General features: G+C 37.4%; 1 protein-coding gene and 1 pseudogene across 1 annotated transcript; both read left to right on the forward strand.

Annotated features, from left to right (window-relative positions):
• Positions 1-2,804, forward strand: part of LOC127423269 (TBC1 domain family member 12-like) — a 43,527-nt pseudogene extending 40,723 nt beyond the window's left edge.
• Positions 2,805-2,996: 192 nt separating this feature from the next.
• On the forward strand, positions 2,997-25,174 carry LOC127423121 (nucleolar complex protein 3 homolog). Its single transcript, XM_051667194.1, has 21 exons — positions 2,997-3,145; positions 6,648-6,864; positions 6,966-7,092; positions 8,882-9,039; positions 9,119-9,175; positions 10,131-10,261; positions 10,345-10,506; positions 10,586-10,679; positions 13,754-13,929; positions 14,018-14,146; positions 14,379-14,510; positions 15,805-15,885; positions 16,004-16,104; positions 16,235-16,307; positions 19,399-19,462; positions 19,545-19,616; positions 19,767-19,948; positions 21,263-21,391; positions 24,425-24,522; positions 24,608-24,692; positions 24,776-25,174. The coding sequence occupies exons 1-21, from the start codon at positions 3,137-3,139 to the stop codon at positions 24,899-24,901; spliced, it is 2,403 nt and encodes an 800-aa protein (XP_051523154.1). The 5' UTR covers positions 2,997-3,136; the 3' UTR covers positions 24,902-25,174.
• Positions 25,175-25,273: the final 99 nt, after the last annotated feature.

The raw sequence follows: 25,273 nt of genomic DNA on the forward strand, positions 1-25,273 counted from the left end.
TGAGAACAATTTCATGCTGTGTACGTCAGGAAATTTGATGGAAATATATTTTCATGCTTCCCGCTGCATTTTGGCCCCTTCAGACATTCTTTTGCATACAGACTATTAGTAAATACCCAGTAAAATGAGTTGTTCTAAATTCGTCTCACACACCTGTGAGCATTAGATAATGGTGTTGAACTAAACACAGCTAATTTAAGTTAATGGAATAGCTCCCCCAAAATTAAAATTCTGTTGTTTATTTATTCTCACTCCAATCCCATATTTTCTGACGTGGAATTCAAAAAGGAGATGTTTTGAAGAATATTCACACAGCTCTTTACTATATAATGAAAGTGAATGGGGACTGATGCTTACAAGCTACAAATACAAAAAGTGTTTCATTTGACTCGTTTGCTATATTCCTCTGCAGATATATGATAGGTTTGTGTGAAGAACAGACCAAAAGACATTCGTCATTCACTGAAATTCCCCTCCAGTGTAGCTTTTAAATCATGTTTGTGTCTGCATAAATTAAAATATGGCACATAAAGACATGTTGTGCCAGGTTTGATGTCAGCACCATTGGTTTTCGTGTTTTGTGACTAATCGTATTGCGCCAAGTTTGTGCACATGAGATTTGAGAGCTTTGGCAGAGGGCAAGATCACTTGTCACTGGTCAAAAGCAGTTCCCATTCACTTTTATTGCAAGGCGAGGATGTGCATGAATATTTTACCTTACATCACCTTTTGTGTTCCACGTGAGAAAAAAGTAAAAGGGGTTTGGAACAACATGAGGCCGAGTAAATGAAAAACGATCCCTTAAATTGACCATTTGAATTGAACATTTGAGTATTGTTTGAGTATAGCCTTAATCTGAAATTAATCTGCATTTATCATTGTTGTGTTATTCCCAGAGGTAAAAAATAACATACGATTTTTTTTAATCTGTAAATGAATAACTTATTTTGTCTTTCTTTCAATATCAGGTGTTTATTGCCCTAATGAAGGATAAAGAAATGGAAAAAAACAGCAGTCCTTCATTGAGAAACTCTTGACTCTTGATGTTACTCACCAATTTTAGCTTTCAAATTGACTTTAAAAGGAATAGTTCACCTAGAAATGAAAATTCTCTCATTTACTCACCCTCTTGCCATCCCAGATGTATATGACTTTCTTCTGCTGAACACAAATAATGATTTTCAGAAGAATATCTTAGCTCTGTAGGTCCAAACAATGCAAGTGAATGGTGACCAAAACTTTGAAGCTCCAAAAAGCACATAAAGGCAGCATAAGAGTAATCCGTAAAACTCCAGTGGTGTAATCCATGTCTTCTGAAATGATCCAATCTATTTTATGTGAGAACAGACCAAAATGTAGCTCCTTTTTCATTGTACATCTTTCCAAGGCACGGTCATGATTTCAATTCGATTACACTTCCTGGTGCTTGACGCATGCGCAGAGCACTAGATGGCACTAGGAAGTGTAATTGAGCTCGAAATCATGATCACCAAGGAGACTGCTGGTGTCGAGATTTCTTTCTGTTTCATTTTCTTTCTGTTTTCACCCAAAATCAGTTGGATCGCTTCAGAATACATGGATTAAACCACTGGAGTCTTATGGATTACTTTTATGCTGCCTTTATGTGCTTTTTGGAACTTCAAAGTTTGGGAAAGTTTTGAGAAATTCTTCTAAAAATCTTTGTGTTCTGCAGAAGTAAAAAAAGTCATACACATCTGAGATGGCAATAGGTGAGTAAATGATGAAAGAGTTTTCATTTTTGGGTGAAATATCCCTTTTAAAGCAAATGCATTGATTAAAACAGAAGGATTAAAAAGGACTCATGCACCATGAAGAAGAAAATCAAAGTTGATTAAACTTTGTAACCATTGCAAGTATTACTGAAGTTTCAAAAATAATTGTATCATTCAGTGGAAATTGCATCCTGAAAATGAATCTTTATGAGAAAATACTCCACCAGCTTAGTCATGTACTGTATTTGATACCAGCATCACGTTAATGCTTTTTCTTAAAACATTTCTCTTTATTGAGAGGACTCAGAAATATATCAAATGAACAACTGGTGCATTTTAAGAAAACAATTTTATATGCTAAAGTTCTTGTTTTGAAGCATTTCATTCAGAGCCTGTTAATGCACTTGTGGTTTTAATATTTGATAATGACACTATTAATAAACTATAAGAAGGAGTCGGAGAAGATTTGTAAAAATATGTCTAATGCAGTTACTTCTGAGCCAGATGTATATGACTTTACATCTGCATATATGCTGAAATAATGCATATAAGCATTTAAAGTGTTCTAGAGCATCTTGCTGCTGCTTTTTGAAGAAAAGAAAAAAAGTCAACATCCCACTGTGCAATTTAAAATGTTTGTTTTAAAATGCTAATGTGTAGCTTAAACTAAATCTTACTAATGTGAGTGTGACAGTAAAGTGCAAAAGCTCTGTGAATAATGGATACCGAGATTTGTGTATGGCAGTTAGATTTACAATACATTTGTGGTATGATAATATGATGTGTAATCGTTTGTCTGTTTTTTCTGTGCAATTATTTGACCAAATATGTTGTTTATCTGGGGATTTCACCCTAGTTGTGAATAAGTCTGGAAAGATTGTTTGATTTGGCTTTATATCATCTTCTTGACAATACTTGATTTTAAAAATGTAAACTGTATTATTAATTCTGGATTTGTTTTCTACACACTCCTGGTTTTATTGTACAGTTTTCATATTCAAGTAAGGATGAATTATAAATAGGTGACATGATACCATGAAATTCAAATGTGTAAATAAATTACTAAAATTGTGTTGTGTTATTTTATTTATTCACTGTGACAGAAACCTGTCGTTTTCTCTTTATATCTACCTTGGGGGGAAAAAATAAGCTAACATCATTGTATTATTTGTGATTTGATCGAACAGAACAGTGTTTTTTGTAGCGTATGATTTTCTCCAGAGCACTAGGTGGCGCTCAACGGCGTCATACCGTCTGTCTCCTCAAAGTGAATCTCTTGGTTTACTTCCTGCACATGTGCTCCGTGTGATGAGAAAATCCGCATGTAGTTAATTTTTTTGGGGGGTGTAAACGATCTAACGCTTTGAAAGTTCATCGAAAATTGAATTGGATCACTTATCATCATGGGCCCGGTAAGTTATTTTATAATGAATGCACAGACTCATGCGCAGCTTCTGTTAGACATGCGCCTCAACTTCAGTGAACTGCAAATGCACGACGTGTGTATAGTCGGAATAGTATTGAGAAAGAGATGTTCACAGAGCTTTTTACTGTGCTCGTGGCATGAATTTATTATCACTGTTCAACATAATATGAGGGCAGTGGAGAAAAACACTGTCTTGAAGTACAACGTAAAGGTCATCAGTAACAATTGTAAATAACAGTTGAGATTGCCTTTGCCCCTACTGTATGGCATCAGATTATACTATTTAACCCCATTTGTACCACATACGATACTAGTCAACCTTTACTCATATCGTATTATTCTAGAAAACGTATTAAACTACTGCTTCATATTCTGCATTAGTCTAACCCATCCTGTATCATATTATACTCGACCAGTCAACTCTAACTGTATCATATCATACTTATCAGTCTATCCCCTTCATATAGCATATGACAATAGTATATTTACAAGATATCTGCTGTATCATCAAGTATCCGTGCAAATACTTTTAAATAGTACAAATTGTGCATGTAAACACTAAACATGTTATATATAAAAAATAGTATGTATATATATATATATGTATATATATATATAAATACTATTTTTTATATATTACATGTTTAGTGTTTAGATGCACTATATATACAGATATATAAGGGTTTGAATTTTTTTTTTTTTTAACCAGTTCCATGTATTCAATATATATCATGTCTTGAAATTGCATATTATAAAGTGCGTATATATATATATATATATATATATATATATATATATATATATATTATTACAACAGTCAGTTCCGGTCCTCGAATCTGATTGGACGAGAGACGTTCCATGAGCACTGATGGTCTCACTGTGTGTATCACTCCACTTGTGTTCGTGCTGTTCTAAACTAAAGTGTAAGAGTATTGCATATGTGTTAAGAGCTACTGTATGTGTGTCTCTTACATGTATTTTATTTTTATTTTTATTTTTTTTTGACATTATATTATGTTAGCCCACAGGTGGTGTCAAAAGATCATTTTTGTCTGTAATATGAGCCACTTAGGTGACGTGAAGTGAATCCGCGTCAGCCAGTGTTTACATACAACAACACTCCATGATCGCTTGTAGTACTACCACAACACTAAAGCTAGGAAATAGCTTTAAACCACTTTAAACGAACAACTTCAGCATTAAGGCTCATCACAGCTGAGAGACCCAACAGACAGATTAATTACAGAACTTAATTAGTAGTTCCATGCACGTTTTTTTTTTTTTTTTTTTTTTTTTTACCTTACTCAGTTTTTCCTAATTTTTTTAAATTAACTTGTTCATTGAACTATTTAAGCAATATCACACGAGCAAGAGTGCGATATGGCCCTAAATTAGCACTGCCTGCAGCCGAATCACAGCAGTGCTGATGTAGGGCCATATCGCACTCTTGCTCGTGTGATATTGCTTATATATCTGATGCAGGTATATGCACTATATAATATGCAATTTCAAGACATGATATTTATTGAATACATGGAATTGGTAAAAAAAAAAAAAAAGCTACAATTTCAAACCCTTTACTGTATTCTGTTATACTCTACTAGTCCTCCTCTGCCATAGCGTATCAAACTATATTAGTTAAACCCTTGCTGTGTCAATTCACACCACTAGTCAACTCCCTTGTGTACCATATCGTGCTATAGTAGTCATCTTACTGCACAACACAAGGTTCCCATGGCCATGGAAAACCATTAAGAATTTTTAAATATTTTTTTCAAGGCCTGGAAAATACCTAAAATATTTCAAAGCCTAGAAATTGCTCTTTGTGTGTGCAATCTGTGTAGAATGATTGATGATAAATCTCATCCAGTAATCAGGAACTGGAAAAGTCATGGAAATGAATAGATTGATCAAGGTGTAGGAACCCTGTCCGTATACAATGACATTATTTTGCCACACAAGTTAATCATTAAAAAAAGACAAAACAAAAAGTGGCTTTATAATGTTTTATTTCCATATTATTGAACATAAGCCAATCAGTGGCCTACAGTTCACAGCAATCCTGCTTGCGCCTGAATTCGTCAGTCGGTTTGAGATTTATTATAAGGGCTTGTCTAAGGATGCACCAATGTACACCTGCATCAGACGGACGCTTTTGGACCACCTCGGTTGCGTTGTATCATAAACGTTCTGTTTTTAGGTCGATGTGTCAAGTTAAACGAAGTTTGAAATGTAGAAAAACACGTCTTGAGATCCCTGTGTTCAGATTTGTGCTCCATCAAGCTGTGTTTAAACACAAGAACGTGCTCTCATCTTGTGCTGTCTGCTGTCAGTAAGTGTGGTTTGTTCTCTGTATAAGCTGCACGTTGCCTATACAACGAGTTTCGCTTACTGCCCCCTGGAGAATACAGGTGGTATTACAAGCTTGAATTACTCAGATATAAGGAATATTCCTCATTACGGTCCAGTGACATGATTAATTGTGTACATTTTTTAATAAGTTATTTTTAATATAGCCATGTTTAATTTTGTGGTTATGATTTTACTACAAAATACCATGGTGAAACTATGATTTCTGTAGTAAAAACATGAATTATTTTCATACATGAAGGTTAGGGTTAAGTTTAGATATAATATTGGCAGATACGATATGCACCCCTATTTAAATACTAACATACAGTATAGCGGCATCACTGCAGTGTGTTTATTGTGTTTATTCAGAGTCCCACAGACACGCTACACCATCCCCTAAACCTAACCCTAACCTTCCTTTACAAAAATTAACAGTGGTTTTACTACAGTAACCATAGTATCACAATGGTATTTTGTTGTAAAATGATGACACTTGACAAAAGGGCTGGGAATTGCCACGGACCTCCCGATTCAATATTACAATGATATTTTCTTGCTGATTTTTAAAGTAATATCCCAGTAAATCCTATCCCAGCTTAATATGCAGAGACTGCCATTATTAATTATACATTTTTAATATGCAGAGTAAGCCATTCATTGATCAGTTTTCTTGAAAACTGTAAACACAGTGTCTCTGTGGCACTATAAAAGTTCCTCTTTGTTTTGAACGACCTGTCTCTCATATAACATTGACTTGACCAATGTCAATAATATACTTGTCAACCCTACTGACTTAGACGTCACGTGAAACATTTGTGTGTCAGATGAGAAGAATATTCACGCGATGAAGGTCATTAAATTTGCTTGGGCGGCCGCGGAAAAAATGTTCAATGCTGGAAAAACCCTGTCCATGTTAATTCAATTCTCTCAGTCTCACGTAAAGCCCTGCCCATGATAGTAAAGCCCATGCTGCGCTCATGGATATTTGCATATCACGATATACATGATATAGCAAAATCTCTGTCAATTGGCACTTAATATCGTCGCCATGATATAGAGCATCATATCGCCCAGCACTAATCACTGGTCTTATTGACACCACTTCTGACTATGTTATAATGCCTCTTTCAAATTAGGCTTCCAAAAAGAACAGAAAAAGGAAGCCCAGCTTCCGGAAACTGCTGAAAACCAGCAATATGAAGCTAGAAAACAAACAGACGAATCGGCAGTTTAAGCAGCAGAGCTCAGCTAAGAAACATCGCAAAGAACAGAGGAAACTACGACAAGCCATCACAGATGTCACCCATCAGACATTCAAGCCTCTGGAGCGCTATAAAACCAAACCAGTTGGGGGTAATGCCTTATTATACATTCACCTTACTGATGCTTTTCTGCAGCTCTTGTGATCAATGTTGGGATTGTTGTGATAATAATTGTTGGTTATTTGATCACAGAGGAGGAAGAGGAGGAGGAAGAGTTCCTCGAGTCTCTGCCTGTAGATATGTTGGAGGAGAATGACCTGGAACAGATCAAAGCAATGGCACAGAAAGCTTCATTTCTGACACGAGACCTCTCCTCATGGTAGGCAGCACCTTTTTAATTAGTACTGCAACTAACAACTATTTTGATGATTGATTAGTCTTTCAATTATTGAAAGCAACAAAACAGTTTAACCCTTCTATGGTATTGAAAAAGAACACCTCCCGTTGGTATTCGCATAATTTTTGTCCGGAAGAGTCAGATGTGTAACCCCCTTTTTTTTTTTTTTTTTTTTTAATGATGATAATGATACCATTTCTTCTTCCCTGAAGTAGTATCAATAAAATTATTCAATTCTTTTGGGATTTTATGCTATTTTAATCTTATTTACATGTACATTTCTAAATTTTACCATTAATTTGCATATACAAATAAGCTAATTTTTGAAAAAGAAAAAAAATCTACAGTTCTATAAGTTGAAACATGAAGAAAATTTGAGAATGTGACATCAGTTGGAGGCAGATTGTTGGCATCTGTTGAACAAAATATAAATAACATGACTTGAAAACCATGTCATGCCAGTAACAGCTAGTACTGTGTAGTCTGATGGCTTGTTGTAACCTAATTTTATATTTTATCACAAGATATGCATTTGGATATATAATTAGACATTATCAACCTCTTATTTGTCAAAGTTTAGCATTTTAAAATTGATTTGAAGTGTCAGTTTTTGCAGTTTATGTCATTATGCTTGCAATCAAACCTGACCATGGTGTTACAAAGAGAAGACACATGATAAGCATTTTTCTACCAATAATTTATTTCAAACATAAAAATGTAATAACTCAAAGTAAATGTACAATAATGTCAAGAAAATGAACATCAAGAAACAGAAATGAACTGCAAAATTCTGAAAATTCAATTAGAGTGTAAAACAGAAGAATCAGAGTAAACATTTTGCAATTTCAAACTTTCCATATTAAGAATTTATTTTGCAGACGTGTGTGTGTGTGTGTGTGTGTGTGTGTGTGTCAGATTGCTGTCATCAGTTGGAAAACAACAGATGACTTGTGCCAACAATGACCAAAAGATGGCTGTAGTGCTCCACTTGTTTATGCCCTGGTTCTGTGTGTGTGCTCTGCATTGTGAGTGTGCTATTGTCTTACCCCTTCATTTCTGAGTGTGTTTGTTTAGCATTATGACTGATTTTATTTTATTTATTTATTTATTTATTTTTTGACAAATGTAAAAAAAAAAAAAAAAAAAGGCTCTGTGTTATTGTCTCATCAATTTATTTGTGTGTGTGTATGTTTTGCACTGAGGATATTTTAGAGTCTCACCCTGTAATGTCTGTCTGATTTTTTTTCCTGCATTGTGGCCAATTTATTAATTGTATTTGACAGATAAAAACAATTTTTTTTTTGTCTTTCCCATTCAATTTCAGTGGCCGGTCAATTTTGACAGCGAATACCAAAGGTGTTGCTTTTTTGTTTACGACCACTTAGACCTATTGAATCAAGCCAAATGTTTATTATATGTTCAGATGGCAAATGGAGGAAAAGTCACCAAGATCTTGTACTGCTCAAAAATGACCGAATACAATAGGAGGTTAAATGACAAAGTACCAAAGCGATTAATGTAACAGTTTATATTTCATGTCAGTCATTAGTATGTCATGACAATATATACATACAATATTTAATATAATATGCGCAATATTTTACACATGAGGGGTGTGTCGGCTGAAGAGTACATAGAATAGATGGCATCTAATGGTGATAACTTCAAAGCAAGTCAGTTGTCTAGTGTACTGTGGAAAATACTACACAATACTAATTGTGGTTATCTGCTCTCTTTATTTCCCCCTTCTTCCTTTTGTGGAATCACATAGCGCTCCAGTGCATGCTAAAAAGCGCAAGTCCGATCAGCCGGTGGAGACGTATGAGAAGATGCCCAGGAAAATGCAGCAAAAGGAGGAGAAAGAGCTCATTCACCTGCTGCCCATCAAAGACAAGAGAGGCCTGATCCCTCAGACCATGGAGAAACCTGGTGTGTTTGTGTGTTTATTTGATGCTTTACAATACAGGATATTTAGTTATTAACTGGCCAATTTGTTTGTGCTCTCTAGTTGTGCCAGAGGCAGAAGAAGAGGAGGAAACAAAGGATCAGGATGAGTTGGAGCAACGTTAGTGTTGATTTCTGTACATATTTTAATTGCAGTCCCTTTACATTTTTATGTTAAAGGTTCACTTAATTAGTTTTTTGCTTATGTTTTACTGGATGATATTACAGTGGCTTTCAGTGCTCTCACAGTCATGTAAAACCGTTACATTTTTGGGGTTCTGTCTTATTTGGATATATTTGTACACTAAAGCTGCCTTTTCATTATCTCTGTGACATTTACATACAACTGTCACATTTCTCTCCCTATAGCAGGCATTTAGAATAAAGTGTAGGGGGAAAAAAAACCTATTTCTTACTTCGCCCTCATAGTTTGGAATGGAATACATCACATCAAGTTGGGCGGTCGCATACGATCTAGTCGCACAATTATAATATTTTGACGCATTCGAAATTTCTCATCCGGAGATGGTCAGAATTCCATGCAGCCCTCGTGCGACTCTCCATTGGAAATTAATGATTTCCTGTCTGTCATTTGTCAGATCTAGTGAAAAGGCGGCTTAAAAGTCTTCATTTCTAAGTATGCATACTAGTAGGATCACTTAAATATTTTAATTCCAAGGAATGGTACCTGACATACAAATGGAAATCTGCCCCAGCAGTCTCTTGAAAACTATTTTCATGACTTATCCAGTAATATGGAAAAAAATCATGGAAATTCAACGGTCAAGAGAAGTATACTAAGACCCATTGGTATGGATGCATCATCACACAAAGGCAAAATATTTTGTTTACCAGTGCCATTGAAGAAATACCCTGTTTGTGGGAGTATATCACCTTTGATGCATTTATTCCACAACCATAACTTACATATAAATGGGATGGTTTAAATGAGTAGTATTGCGCTGGTCATGTGATCTCAACAAGTGAGATGTATGTACCCTTATGTAGAAAAACAAAACCAGCAACTTGCACAGATCACATTTTTTTGGGATGATTTTTTACAAATTTGTCCGCAGAGGAGGAACCTGCGAGCACTCCATCATTAACCCCTCAAGAGCAGATAGAGCTGCGCACACAGAAACTGATGGAGAGGAAGTTACAAATCGCAAGTCTAGCATCAGCAGTACTAGCAGATCCACATGCTAATGTAAGACCTGTTTACTTCTGTGTATGATCTGTATTGTTAGATGTATGAAGACATTTCACACGTTTGCCATCTTGATGTTTCAGATCAAGAAGTTGAAGGAGATGAGGGCCATGTTAATGGAAACAGACCCGTGTGTCGCCGTCACTGTCAGGAAGTTAGTCATGGTCTCCCTCATGGAGGTGTTTAAGGACATTGTGCCATCGTACCGAATCCGCCCCCTGACGGAAGCTGAGAAGGCCACAAAGGTACAGCACCAGTTTGAATGATGTTGTGAAGAATCTTCTGTCCTGACGTGGACTTTAAACATCTCCGTTTCTTCTGCAGGTGAAGAAAGAGACGCAGCAGCTGAGAGAGTTTGAAGAGGGGCTTGTCAGCCAGTACAAATTCTACTTGGAGAATCTGGAACAGACTGTCAAAGGTAGAATTTGGGATGGGTCAGGATGGTTGACTAGTATTATTATTATTATTATTATTATTTTTTGTGTCAGGGTTTTAAATGGGATGAATTTAGAGGCACAGCTTCTCAGAGAGGGTTTGCCATGTGTTAGCTGTTAGACATGAATCTTACATCATGGACATTTAATTTAAAATTGTCATTTTGGCCTGGAAAAGCCATTGAAATAAATAAAATCTTTAAAAAGTGATTACAATTTCTAGGGCTTGTTAAAAATATAGATTTTCCGATTAATTGGGATCTTGAGTTGAACGATATGACTCTATCTGGCAACCTTCTACAAAACGAGTAAATCACTCGCAAATGTGATCAATGGAAATACTTGTAAATGGTACAAATTATGCATGTAAATATGCAATGTAATACATTTGATTTCAAGACATATGTATTGATGGAATTTGTGCATTTTTCAAAAGTGAAAATGTGACCAAAATGATGAAAAACTAATGATAAAATTTGTCAAATTAATGTATTCATAATGTACCATGTTAGAAGGTCCCCTGTATAATTAACAATATTAGCTGAGAGAGAATTTCATATGTAAGCAAAATGGACATTATGACTGAAATATACCCAAAAGAATCAGAATCGAGCTTGTAAACTGAAATCGAATTTGTATCAATACCCAGCCCATGAAATTTCTATAGTGAATATGAAATGTTCTAGTAGACCCTTTTTTACAGTGTCATGTTTTTAAGGTAGTATGTGAAGTTAAAAAAAAAGAATAATAATAATAATTTTTTTAAATGCATCTTAAGAAACCCTGTTTTGTTCCATTCTGCTGTGCTCCTATTTTTAAATGCAAATCATGTACTAAACAATCCTCAATATACAGGGCTTCCTTGAGACCAACTAATCGATTTTGAAAATATGTAGTTTTGCTTATCTCTGTGCTCAGAAAAAGAAGTGATAAACTGTATAACGGCTGTTACTTGTGTGGTACCCTTCTATGCACCTTTTGGGTATGTAATTGTACCCTTAAAGAAAAGAAAAGGGTAAAAAAAAATTCCCAGAGGAACAAAACATATAAATGTACCGTTTTATGGGACACAATAGCTGCTTTTCAACTGTCGGGCCACTGCAAGCCAGGACAATTAACTGGTCAGCGGACCTCGAGAACAAAATCAGTCTGCGTTCCCACCATCAGGCCAATAGCCGCGCAGCGTTGCCCAAAACCCACCCTTAACCCTTGTGCGTCAATTTAAAAAAGTTACTCAGAGGTACTTGGAGGACAAGAATGTCCGTGTCAAAAAAACTGCCATAAAAATATTACATATATTATTTTCCAATTCACTGACTTTTAACCAACATCAGTCCTGATCATAACTACCAAATATTCATTCATTTTCAAGATTTTAACCCTTTAAATGTTTGTTTACATAATGCCACTGTTGTTTTTTACATACAAAAAAGCAATTTAGTACAGCAAACAGAAAATAGGAAAAAAGCATGTATTTGCTCCATAGGCTAAACATGAGCAAAATGGCACCATCTGGTGGAAAACATTACAAATTATAATTTTGAAGCCAGGGCTCCGGAATGAAAGCATAATATCATAGAATTCATGATTTTATGCTTTAATGGCACTGGGATCAAATATTGCAGTTTTTTCAATTTGGAATGGCCAATTCCCAATGTGCTTTTAAGTCCTTGTGGTCACGTAGTGATTCGCCTCAGTCCGGGTGGCGGAGGACGAATCCCAGTTGCCTCCGCGTCTGAGATCGTCAACCCACGCATCTAATCACCTGGCTTGTTGAGCGCATTGCCACGGAGACGCCACCCACCGCGGCATCCACGCTCAACTCACCACGCACCCCACCGAGAACGAACCACATTATAGCGATCACGAGGAGGTTACCCCATGTGACTCTACCCTCCCTAGCAACCGGGCCAATTTGGTTGCTTAGGAGACCTAACTGGAGTCACTCAGCACGCCCTGGGATTCGAACTAACGAACTCTAGGGGTGGTAGCCAGCATCTTTACCACTGAGCTACCCAGGTCCCCTAAATATTGCATGGGTTTCAATGGGGACATTATTGTCCTGAAGGTCCTGAGTGTAACTATTTTGTGTACACAGTGTATTATAGATGTATTATAGGAACTGAGGTTGAAATATCAAAATTCCACCAAAAATACACACCTTTGGCAAAATCTATGCCATTGGCATTAACACAGCCAAAATGATCGAAAACACAAAAATGAAAAAGACAAAGTCGCATTAGGGTTATTATGTGCTCTGGTACCAAGGTCACACACCGCGCGCATTTCACAAACGAGAGGTAAGCTCAAGCTGAGGTATCATGTTATCTAGAATATCGAGTTTATATCGTATGTAAACATTAGCTAGCTAGCAAGATTGAGTTAGCATTAACAACTCATCGAGTTGACAACTCACTGACTGTAACTGCGATGGTGTCCTGAGTGGTCTCTCCACTAACAGCTGGACGATGTCCCAGCACACCATCCGTGATCTCAAACTATGGAAAGTTCTTTATTTGGGCACCACTTTGTCCATTTAATGAATTTGTACTGTGCCTGCAAATTTTTTATTTTTCCCGAACCTGTACTGTTGTGTGCTAGACTCACAACCTGGTCTTGGTGCTGACCCTCTGACCTGACTCAATGGAACTCTGCCTTTGACATTGACCCCACCTCAATCCCCAGTTGGCCTTGTTTGATCCAAGGGTAATCGGCGGGCCAAATGCCATTGGCTGCAGTCCCCAAGAAAGCTCAGAGGAGTCACAATGAAGCCCCAGAAGTGACAGTAGGAACGCAACTCGCCCTGGCACACACTAGCACACCCTCATTTGGCCCAAAAGTGGAAACACAGCTTATAGGTCCAGAGGTACAAACAATGTTTCCTTGAGGGGTACCACCCCAGTGATGGCCCTTAAAAGGTACAACTTTTTTTTCTGAGAGTGTATGTAGAATAGAGTAGAAGGTAGAATGCGTGCACTTTGCTTTTGTCCATGCCTTAGCTTCCCGTCCAGTGATTGATTCTCATCAGTCAAAGAGTTGATCTGATGCTGTGTTTCAGACTGGAAGCAGAAGAAGCAAAAGGGCAGTCAAGCCGTGTCTCTGCAGTGTTATAAAGGTCTTGCTGAAGTGGCCATCAGGTGCATCTGTGAGCTGCTGGTCGCCTTGCCACACTTTAACTTCCACAACAACATTATAGTCATGGTAGTGCCTCTGATGAACGACCCCATCAGGAAGGTCAGTCTGCCAGCCGTCAACTCTACATGTTGAGGATCTTTCTCGAAGAGGTTTCTGTGCGGTTCTATTGTTGTCATTTTGTGTTCAGGTGTCCGAGATGTGTTGTGAAGCGGTCAGGAAACTGCTGAAACAGGATAAACTGGGTCAGGCTTCATTAGCAGCGGTGAAAGTTATCTCGGGTATGGTCAAGAGCAGGAACTATGACGTGAAACCAGAGGTACAGTGACATTATTCTGCTCTAAAACATAGTTACAGAATACTTACTTGTATATCGCGTTAGGAATAGTTTGTCCAAAAAAATATAATTCATTATTTACATTCCAAACACATATGCTGTTATTTTTCCAGTGATAACATGTTCGCTTATGTCTTTCTTATGGGATCTCGCTGCAAAATGTTTGGAAATCTTTTTTAATGTTGCTCGTATATATTATGATGCTTTTATAAAGGTGCTGAAGACTCTCCTCTGTCTGAGGATAAAAGAAGTAGACATGAAGAAAGATACTGAAGATACTGCGCCCAAAAAGAAGTTCATGACATTCAAAGAGAAGAGGAAAAATCTGTCCAGGATGCAGCGGAAGGTTTGTGTTGAGATAAATGTCCTAATAAAAGTCAGTTGTAGTTAATGAGTTAAAGTTCTGAAATGGTGTAGTTTATTTAAACATTATTTGTTCTCTCTTAAAGCCTCAATTAGTGGTGCTTGCTTAAAGTGGTCAACTGATACAAGTTTTTCAGTGGCCGATACCAATATCTAGAAAGCAGGGTTGGCTTAAGAAGGAGAAAATGTTTATATATATATATATATATATATATATGAAACTATTTAATGATAGCAAAACTGCTTTATATAAGATGCGCACAAAGGTGTTGAATTTTCATGACCATTGACAAACATTAATAGAGCTACACATAAACTATACAGGTATTTTTTAAAGAGTCTAAATCAATGCACAACTTGCATAATTTCAGTAGCACACCCAAATGACAATAGTCATATCATACTGTTCATGTGTTACACTTGCTATAGTTTACTTCCATAATGATTCTTGGTCAAATAACAATGTCAAATGTAAATCAAGTCAGTCACTGACACATCAGCGCCACCTTGAGTAAGAAATAGCATGTACAGAATAATATGTATGTGTACACTTGTATGGAAAACTGATCAGCGTGATATAGTTGTCATTTGTGTGAATATAGAACTCAATTGTCTTGTAATAAACAAAGAAATATACATCCTGTGATAGTAAACTTGTATATGAAATAATTATACAAATTTGATTTACTTAAGTGCAAAAAAGAAAACCGACACTATTACATATCTAGGGTCTTTAATGACCCTATACACTTTTGGTAATTAAGCAGTTATATTACATACATAAGTTGGAATAACCACCTCTGTTAGTGGGTCAGGTGGACGCAGTTATTAGCCAATGGCCATAATCTCAAAATGGACAAATATCTGCTGAACAAACAGTCTTGCTGATATATCGCCTATTACTCTGCTGATAACTGGGATAACTGGGATTTCAACAAACCCTTAACTCTAAGTAATTTAGTGTATAACTTTTCTAGGTGATCAAGCTTATGATTTTCTGATGCTAGACAAATAAACGGGTGCAGAAAAATCCCAAAGACTTGGTGTACATTTGAAGCAGGGACCCAAGCCATATCTTGGGACCAGAATATCATAGAGACTTGAGGGTGGGCTCGTAAACGACCACCCAGAACAGCATAGTGACATGCTAAAAACCACTCAGAACACATTAACAACCACAAAGCAATGCCTTGGCAACCATCCACAACACCAAGCACCACTCATACCTTCTTCAGAAAATGTAAAAATCCAATTCACAATCTTGTTGTCCTCAACAGTGGAAGAAAGCCGAGGAGAAGCTGCAGAAAGAACTTCTAGAAACTGAGGCTTCAGAAAGCAAAGACAAGAAAATTAAAATGGTGAGTGATACTACAGTAGGTGAAGATATGGAATAGTAGTTCTAAATGGATCATTATGTGTTGTGCAAAGCTTCCAGAAGTGTCTTAGAACATAATCCATCACCATCTTTGATTCCAGCATACAGAGACGCTAAACATCGTGTTCCTCATCTACTTCAGAATACTGAAGAAAGCTCAGAAATCCATCTTACTGCCCTCTGTTTTAGAAGGCCTGGCAAAGTAAGAGCCAGATTATATGTATAACCCCTTTATTGTAGTACTGTGACATTTTTTTGTCGAGTTTGGGTCAGTGTTTCTCAGTGTTCTGGTTAATTTCTGAAGAAAATCATTCAACCCTGTTTCCCTGCAGGTTTGCTCATCTGATCAATCTGGAATTCTTTGATGATTTGTTAACGGTGCTTCACAACCTCGTCATGTCGGGTGTAAGTATTACACATTTTACTCAATGAGAGGGAGTTTTAAATAGAAAGAGAAAGAATTTTGGTAATGACGGTTCTACATTAGATGGTCATTTTTTTCTAATGTGGGCTGATATTGAAAATGATGGAATTGAAAACAGTTACCCTAAAATTAAAAATTACAACTATCAGTGGATTTACATTTTTTTTTAATCAAATTAATCATATATAGTATAATGATATTTGACCCTTGTGAATTGGTGCACAGAGGTTTAAAGGGCATAAATAGAATATAATATATTCTTAGGCACTGAATGCAAATACTTTTGGTGCTAAATATAATTAAGGGGTCTAAATGTAAAAAACACCTTTAACGAATGGCTCTAAATACTTTTGGTCCTAAATTTAAGAAAGGTGTACCTTTTGGTTCTAAATGTTTTTACATTTGGTTTTAATTTTATAACACAACCTCAATGAAATAACGGATTGTCCTAAATGCAATAAAAATTACTTTTGGTGCTACATCTTTTCTGACTAAAAGGACGGTTTTCCCACAGCGGACAATCAAAAATCTGAAAAATCCCATAGACTTGCATACGGAATGTTCAAATGGGCAAACTGAATGCTCATTAATTCAAAAATTTAAATGCAAACAATCCCACAAAGGGCCTTTGATCTGCTTTAAGTTGCTCTCTCTCCAGGGTTCGTTCAAGGTGCTTGAAGTAATTGAATTTGGCAAAGTCCTGGAGAACCCTTGAAAATAGCCATTTTTACCAAGAGGTGCATAAAACGTTCTTGAATCATAGAAAATCGTTAAATACGTTGCTTGAATCATTTATAAAAAAACACGACAACACGAAGTCAGCTCTTTGGTCGTGTCCGACTCAAAAAGAGCCGGCCCACGAACTGTCGAAGTTTGCAGAGGATTACCGAGGAGTCTGATGAGTGAGCTGCTGATAATATGAGCATGCGTATACTGAGGACATGAACCAACCTGGGGCGAACCATAAGTTTCAACCAAAACGCACTGGAAATATTCTTATGACTTAGTTTAATAAAACTAAAGTTAAGACGCGAAGAGCATATCCGCGTTTGTGTGCAGTGTTTGTATTGGGTGCTTTAGGTGCAAAACTTTAATGTAGGAAACTTATCCAAGATGTAATCACTATCAGTCGTACTCGACATGCAGGTTCACAGAATGAAACACTGATGAAAATAGACGCCATTATTATTATAACTTAATTGAATAAAAGGTAATAATCAGCACTGCGCATTCACATATGGCTTTACTTAAATGTTTGAGTGTGAAAACCATGACTCCGGGATGTTAGAATTACGTGCTAGAGACACCATTACATGATGACGTAAAAGACCCGCTGAATCGGTTTTTGAACCGGTTCGCAGAAATCAATTGGACTTGCCAACATTAGTCACGTGGCACCTGTTACTTTTGGCAGCGCTGTTCAGAATGGGCCAATCACAATCAAGTGTTACCGGAGGATTTAGAAAATATATATTTTATAGATACTGCTGTGGCAGATTTAACAAGTATGAATCTTTGCAACTATCAGTTTTAATTACAATTTACTCTCCAGAGTGAAAAAATGAGATGTAAAATGTTCTGAGGTTTGAATGCAGATCAGTTGTGTAAAGAAAGCTTTGTGTCTCACAAAAAAGGTCATTTCTGACAACATTAGGGTCAATATCAAAATATGTTGACAAACATGTCCCTTGACTTTTTTTTTTAGTCATGAAAAAGCTTTCAAATTGCCAAAATTTTGAAGTGGCTTGACGTTTGTTTACATTTGAATTGTTTCACAGTTGTAGTTTGAGTTAACGAGCATTCCATTTGCCCATTTAAACATTCCGTCAATGTAAGTCTATGGAATATTTCCAATTTTTGATTGTCTGTTGTGCGAAAAACGTAAGACCGATTAGTTAGAAAAGATATATCACCATAAGTCAGAACAGTCTGAATGTCTGTACCAAGTTTGGTGGATGTAGCCCGACAGCTCTAGGAGTAACGCCTCTTTCACATAGCATGCCGAAGCAGCACGTGAGCGCACTATACAGAAAATACAGTTATAAAATGGTTATCAGGAGTGAGCTATTGTTAAGTGTTACAAATGTGATCGTCATGAAATCGTATTGACATGATGCTGTTGTAATCTAATGCAGTCTTGTAGAATTATTTCATGTAGTGACGGTCAACACAATGAGCTCTGCTCATTTTTAAACATCATTATTTAGTGGAAGGGTGAGGACGATGAGCCTGAACATAGTTTTGCACGAGAAGACTGTTTGATCACGCTGTTTGGCTCGGTCACTTTTACTAATATAGCCAGAAATAAGTAATTATGCACAACCATTGAATAGCGAAATCTCGTTGTTCAAACGTTGAAAACGTTTGAGTGTTGAATGAGTACTTTCCTCACAAAAAGGACACGCTTCCAGTATGTTAACTCACCATCTTCACCAGCAGCCAGGTACAGCATCCCACGTTTTTTCCTTTGTTAATTAAAAAATTGAGAGTAATAGAGTACTTTAATACAAGTGTCTTTCAATACAAGACTGAGGTACGTTTTGAATTTACCGACCACAGGTGCTGTGGCGTGCATTTGTTTACCTCAGCTGTTAGCACTGGGCTGAGTGTATGTGTGTTGCTGTTAACCCTTTAGACCTGCTCTCTATTTAATAGTATATAGGGTATTTTTATTTTGTTTAAGGCAACTACTTGTAGTATACTGTAGCTTTAAATGCTAAAACCCGAAAAAAATATGCACCACTTACGCTCCTATTCCAAGTCCAGTGTGAAAGGTGTTACAGTCAGAAATGTTGGTTTTCTTAAATAAAGTATGTAGAATAAACAGTATGTCAAGCCAACATAATAACTTTTGGTCCTACATGTAATAATTGTAACACTTTTGTCTTTGTTATAAACAGCGCCAGTAGTTATTCAATTAGGGGCCTTTATTTCATTTAGGACCATTTATTACATTTGTGCCCTCAACCCCCCTCAGATTTACTTAAGTTAGAGTTCTGATTGAATCACTCACCACAAGCACCATAACTTAACCTTTCCAAGAGTCTAAAACTCACCTCTTTCATTTCCCAGGATTTAACGTATCGTGAGAGTCTTCATTGCATTCTCACATCCTTCCACATCCTCTCAGGACAAGGTTAGTACCACCCCGTCTCTGGTTTCACGAACATCCTGCCCTTTCTGAGCTGAAATATCTCAACGCGCTCTGTGTCCAACAGGTGACGTCCTCAACATCGACCCTTTAAAATTCTACAGCCACTTGTACAAAACACTGCTGACGTTGCATGCAGGTACCATCTCCAATTTCTCTTTTGTTCTGGCAACCCGAGGGCACACACGGTGACACAGGGTTGTTTGATATCTGTAATAACATCCTGCCACTTACCCTGTGCATGCATTTGAGCTAATGCACAGTTTTGCCATTGACTGATTGGTTGCAGGAGGTGCAAATGAGGACAGTGCAATCGTGCTGCAGTGCCTGGATGTGATGCTGACCAAGCGCAGGAAGCAGGTCACCCTGCAGAGGGCGCTGGCCTTTGTTAAAAGACTGAGCACGCTCAGTCTTCACGTGCTGCCTGACTCTTCCGTGGGCATCCTGGCAGCCAATAGGACATTGATGCATGTGAGCAAATGCAGTTTCTCCTTCAGTTACGACTGTATTTAATTATGTTGTTTGGCTTTAGTCTTAGAATGTTTATGTAGTATTGACATGAGTTGGGTAAATATTCATTTGACATTTACTGTACCGCTGCAATTAATGAAATGATATTCACTTATTGGATCTGTTCCAAAACATGTTGTGATGCCTTGGTGTTTACAACATAAAGGGCTGTTCACACAGGACGTGAACTTGTTTTATGTATAGTTTTTCTGTGTAAATATGCATTAGGCGGGCGACTTTGGCCACGTCCACACTGAGAAACTGCATTAATTTCACTACGCTTGGTCTTCCGTCCACATAGACAATGTTTTTGTCTAGCGAAAACGAAGCTTTTCGAAAAGGCTCTCCCAAATGGTCTTCGCCGTCTTCACGTTATGGTGTAGAAAGGGAAAATGGAGATATTTGAAAACGATGATGGATTTATTGTCATGTGATCCATTTAACCCAAAACAATCAAAATGGCGGCCCATGTTGTAGTGGCGTAGTTGTGCTTGCTATTTACTTCTATATTGTTTTTAAAGATAAATGTTACTTTGTACAACCATCATCACATTGTGTTTTAGGCTGTACATGGAAATGATGCAGGGCCACGCTTCTTATGTTATTTTTCCACATGCACACTAAGAAAATGTAAGCATTTTCAGACGATTCAGTGTTGATGAGCAACTCTTGGAAAACGTTTGAAAACAGCAGCATGGACAGATAACGTTTTAAAAATGAATACGCAGTTTTCAAATTTATCTGGATTAATGTGGACGTGCCACAGTTTTTTTTTTTTAGTGTCTCACACCATGAGAGTTTTATTGTTGGGACGCTGTCAAATTAAAAACAGTTCAACATTTATAAACGCATCTTATCCCATTCCATTGCACTCCAGCTAAGGAAGTATCATGACTGAAATTAAACCTGATAAGTGACTGTTTTGAAATGCTGATAGGCAGCAACTCCTCAGGAGAAAGTGCAGTGTTAGCATGTTGCTAAGCTAACATTGCTATACTCTTAAGTGCAAAAATATTACACAAATATTGGGTAAAATAGTCCATTTAAACCAGGCACGTGTATTAAGAAAGTAAATAGGATCATATGTGATCTTATGTTGACTTTTTAAAACTCATTATTTTGTGAAGGTATGAGGACTAAATTAAAGGTAAGGTTAATGGTGACAAATTCATGCTCTCATTCTTTCAATCAAATCCACCCAGTGAGCTAATTGAGACATTTGTTTGTAATATTACTTGTAAGGAATTAATACATGAATTATTTGTGTGTGTGTAGACCTTCCCGAAGTGTGATATCCTATTGGATAATGAGATGCTGGGCAGTGGTGTGTATCTCCCAGAGCTAGATGAGCCAGAGTACTGTAACCCCCAGAACACCTCACTGTGGGAGCTTCACTTACTGAAGGTAAAGCATAAACATTGACATTTATTTCATTATTGACAGTGATATACACAATATTACTCCAGTCTTTGCACAAATTACTGGATGTGCATAACTTCTGGCAAACTGTAAATCAGTGATTGAAAATGAGCTTGCTTTATGCAAGCAAAAATATGCGTTTGTGAAATTGTGTTCCTACAAAATCTTGTTTAAAACGAGGTGATGTTATACTTCTTACACATCAATCAATAGAGGAAAACCTAAGGCAGTATCTTTACTGTAGCATTGTATACTAGGTCTACGAAATGGGTTAATAAGCTGCACTACGGAACTTTGTGCACTCTAGCGACGTGGTTGAAACCTAAAATTGCAAATTACTTGCAGAGGAACGTTTTATGTCAGTTGTGTTTCAGCACTGCTTTTCTGTGCGGATGAATCTCATGGTTTGAGGTTACCTGAACTTTCCTGTGATCACTTGAAGATATTCACCAGCAGAGCCGGAGTCAAAACGTGCTGTTTTCAATACTGATATTAATACTATTTAACTACACTAGTTTAAGATATGACTTGCTTTGAGGAAGATAGACAACACTCTTATGACCAGGGTTCCTGCGGGTCCTTAAAAAGACTTAAAATGTCAAATTCAATTTTCCAAAATTTAAGGTCATAAAAAGTCGAAATCTTAAATGATACAACAGGGTCTTAAATTGGGGGGTGGAAAGACAGGAATCGTGATATGACCTAATGTAATTATCCCTATCTAAAGAAATAATATTCTATACTGAGATTTCTTTCTGAATATTTTTTTCCTCTATCTGCCGACTGATTTAGGAAAATACTTACTGTACAAATGAGTCAACACAGTAGTAATTGGCACTCGCTGAGAAGTTACGTCTCACAATTTGACTGCAAATGCTACATCCAAAAACACTGGATAATATTAGGGTCATGTCATCACAGACATGATTTTCTAGTTAATTTATGGGAAACCGCACAATGCAGGGCAGTTCTGCGTGCTGCTCGTGTACCTGCGTCCGTGTGCGTCTTGCAGCAGCTGCCGCAGAAGATAAAAATATCAATAAAAATAAATTTATATTTGCTTGAGTGGCAGCCACATTGGTCTGCAATCAGCCTGAAATCTTTTTCTCTCCCCAATTTTTGGAATGCCCAATTCCCACTACTTACTAGGTCCTCGTGGTAGCACGGTTACTCACCTCAATCCAGGTGACGGAGGACAAGTCTCAGTTGCCTCCGCTTCTGAGACAGTCAGTCCGCGCATCTAATCACGTGGCTCGCTGTGCATGACACCGCGGAGACTCATGCTACTCTCCGCGATCCACGCAAAACTTAACACGTGCCCCATTGAGAGCGAGAACCACTTAAATCGCGACCACGAGGAGGTTACCCCGTGTGACCCTACCCTCCCTAGCAACCGGGCCAATTAGGAGACCTGGCTGGAGTCACTTAGCGCACCCTGGATTCAAACTTGCGACTCCAGGGGTGGTAGTCAGCGTCAATACTCGCTGAGCTACCCAGGCCCCCTAGTCTGAAATCTTTTAATACCAACTAAAGAAAATTTCATTTGAGCTCTTCTTTAACCGTGAAAACATGGAGAATAATCATTTTGAGTCATACATTTAACAGAATTGTCCTTCAAAAGTGTCAGAGATATAGGCTAAATAAAGACGTGCATAAGTTACCTGGTTGTTTACAATCAAAATAAAATAAACATTTAAAATAAACACGTCATAACCAACTAAATTCATCTCATAACATGAAGTTTAGTTTCATACACAAACTCTGTCATCGAACAATACATTTAGTCTATAGTTAAATTTTAAACATTTCACTGCCCAAAATATCCAAATATTTTATTGTGAATGGTGGACAAATGCTGTAAAAGAATGGATTTTAAGCAGCTCGTCAATGTTTGAAAATAGTCAATCAATAATAAATAGGTGCTGTTTATCTGTTTAGAGTTGCTGTCTGCTTTAGCAATAACACTTTCCCACCGACTATTTAAAAAGTTACACAGTTAATTCATAAAGCTGACAACACTGTGTGGACCACAAGAGACAATAGAAGCCTATATGTGTAGATGCATTACACCTAAAAAGACTTAATATCCAATATGAATACTATTTTTATTTTGATATGTTGTTTTTAGTAAATTGTGGGTGACTTAATGAAGTTCTTTTTTCCCCCCTTTTTCTCCCAATCTGGAATGCCCAATTCCCAATGTGCTTTTTTTTTTAAAGTCCTTGTGGTCGTGTAGTGATTCGCCTCAGTCCGGGTGGCGGAGGACGAATCCCAGTTGTGTCTGAGACCATCAACCCTCGCATCTTATCACGTAGCTTGAGCGTGTTGCAGCAGAGACATAGCGCATGTGGAGGCTTCACGCCACCCACCGCGGCAACCACGCTCAACTCACCACGCGCCCCACCAAGAACGAACCACATTATAGCGACCACGAGGAGGTTACCTCATGGGACTCTACCCTCCTTAGCAACCGGGCCAATTTGGTTGCTTAGGAAACCTGGCTGGAGTCACTCAGCACGCCCTGGGATTCGAACTAGTGAACTCCAGGGGTGGTAGCCAGCGTATTTTACCACTGAGCCACCCAGGCCCCTAAAACTGCAATTTTACCAGTTGTTAGGTCCCGTGTTGTTTGAAACTGCCTTGTTTAGATTCTATTACATTGGAGGCATACTCGTCTTTATGTTTTTGTCATACCAGCCACCTCGGTAGTCGATGTTATACAGTAGTCTCTGTAGTAACATTGGTTGACTGATGAGTGTGCCTGTGCGTATGTTTGCTTAAACACAGTGAAAACTCTGGCTACGTCTACGACTTCAGGGGCTAATACAGCTGCATGCAGACAGAGATGTTTATTTATTTATTTTTCATTGCATCACAAATGTCATGGACTCAGCAAAAAGTCCCAAAGTCATGAGTCCGAGTATGTGACTTGGACTCGAATACCCCAAATTTAGTTTCTTAGGGGCTTCTAGTTCCCTGGAATTTTGCAATGCAGCTTTCCGATTGTTTTTGTTGTAGAGACACTATCACCCCATGGTGAGGAAGTACGCTGCTCATCTGATGGTTGGAGCCCCCAGTGAAGGCTCAGGTGCTCTCAACATGGAGCTCAGCAGAAGGTAGTCTGATAACTAGGTCATATCTCACTATGGGCTAATGCTTCAATGTGAATATTAAGATTTTTTTAACATCTGTTGTCTGCAGGACTCCAGTGCAGCTGTTTGAAGACTATAGTGTTAAAGACATGACATTCAATCCACCTGTTGCAGGACCTCCCTCCAAGAAAAAGGTATTTCCAAATATCAATGCTTTAAATATTTGGTAGTGTAGGCAAATTTTTGTACACTTTTTTTTCTCTTTCTGTCGTTGCAGGAACGTTTAATAATAGGCCATGCATTTTTGGATTCTGACCTGAAAAGACTTACTGATGCAGCTCTTCAAACAGACAGTAAAGAGACAAGTCTAGACTTTACATGTCATACACAGGACATACAGTAATGACATTGAGGTGCAAGTTAGAATGTACACAAGTGTGTTGTGAATGTTTTCAACACTATTTATTGATGAGAGCAGTTTCAAGTAAACTGTGATATTGACATCACAAGATTGACAATACATTCCTATTTTACAAGTGCTGAAAACCATCAATGCAAAGAGACAGTTCTAGATTAATGTACTTCTTTGAAACTCGATTGTTCAAAGGAAATATACATTGAAAGGATATGAATGCTGTAGTGTACCACACAATAAAATACACTTCATGGGAGTCTATCTTCTCCTGAAAAGTCAATTATTTAATAACTCTCAGGATAGAAGTTCTTAAAATCTAAATCACAAACATTATACAAGAATACAGTACGAACAGATCGA

Source organism: Myxocyprinus asiaticus, chromosome 32, assembly GCF_019703515.2.
Source record: "Myxocyprinus asiaticus isolate MX2 ecotype Aquarium Trade chromosome 32, UBuf_Myxa_2, whole genome shotgun sequence".
Classification (NCBI taxonomy): Eukaryota; Metazoa; Chordata; class Actinopteri; order Cypriniformes; family Catostomidae; genus Myxocyprinus; species Myxocyprinus asiaticus.

What these genes read in the sequence shown, in the direction of transcription:
- LOC127423121 (XM_051667194.1), top strand. An exon ending in AAGCTGAGAAGGCCACAAAG is followed by an intron (nt 10,507 to 10,585) that starts GTACAGCACCAG and finishes TTTCTTCTGCAG; the next exon opens with GTGAAGAAAGAGACGCAGCA. An exon ending in TGTCCAGGATGCAGCGGAAG is followed by an intron (nt 14,511 to 15,804) that starts GTTTGTGTTGAG and finishes TGTCCTCAACAG; the next exon opens with TGGAAGAAAGCCGAGGAGAA.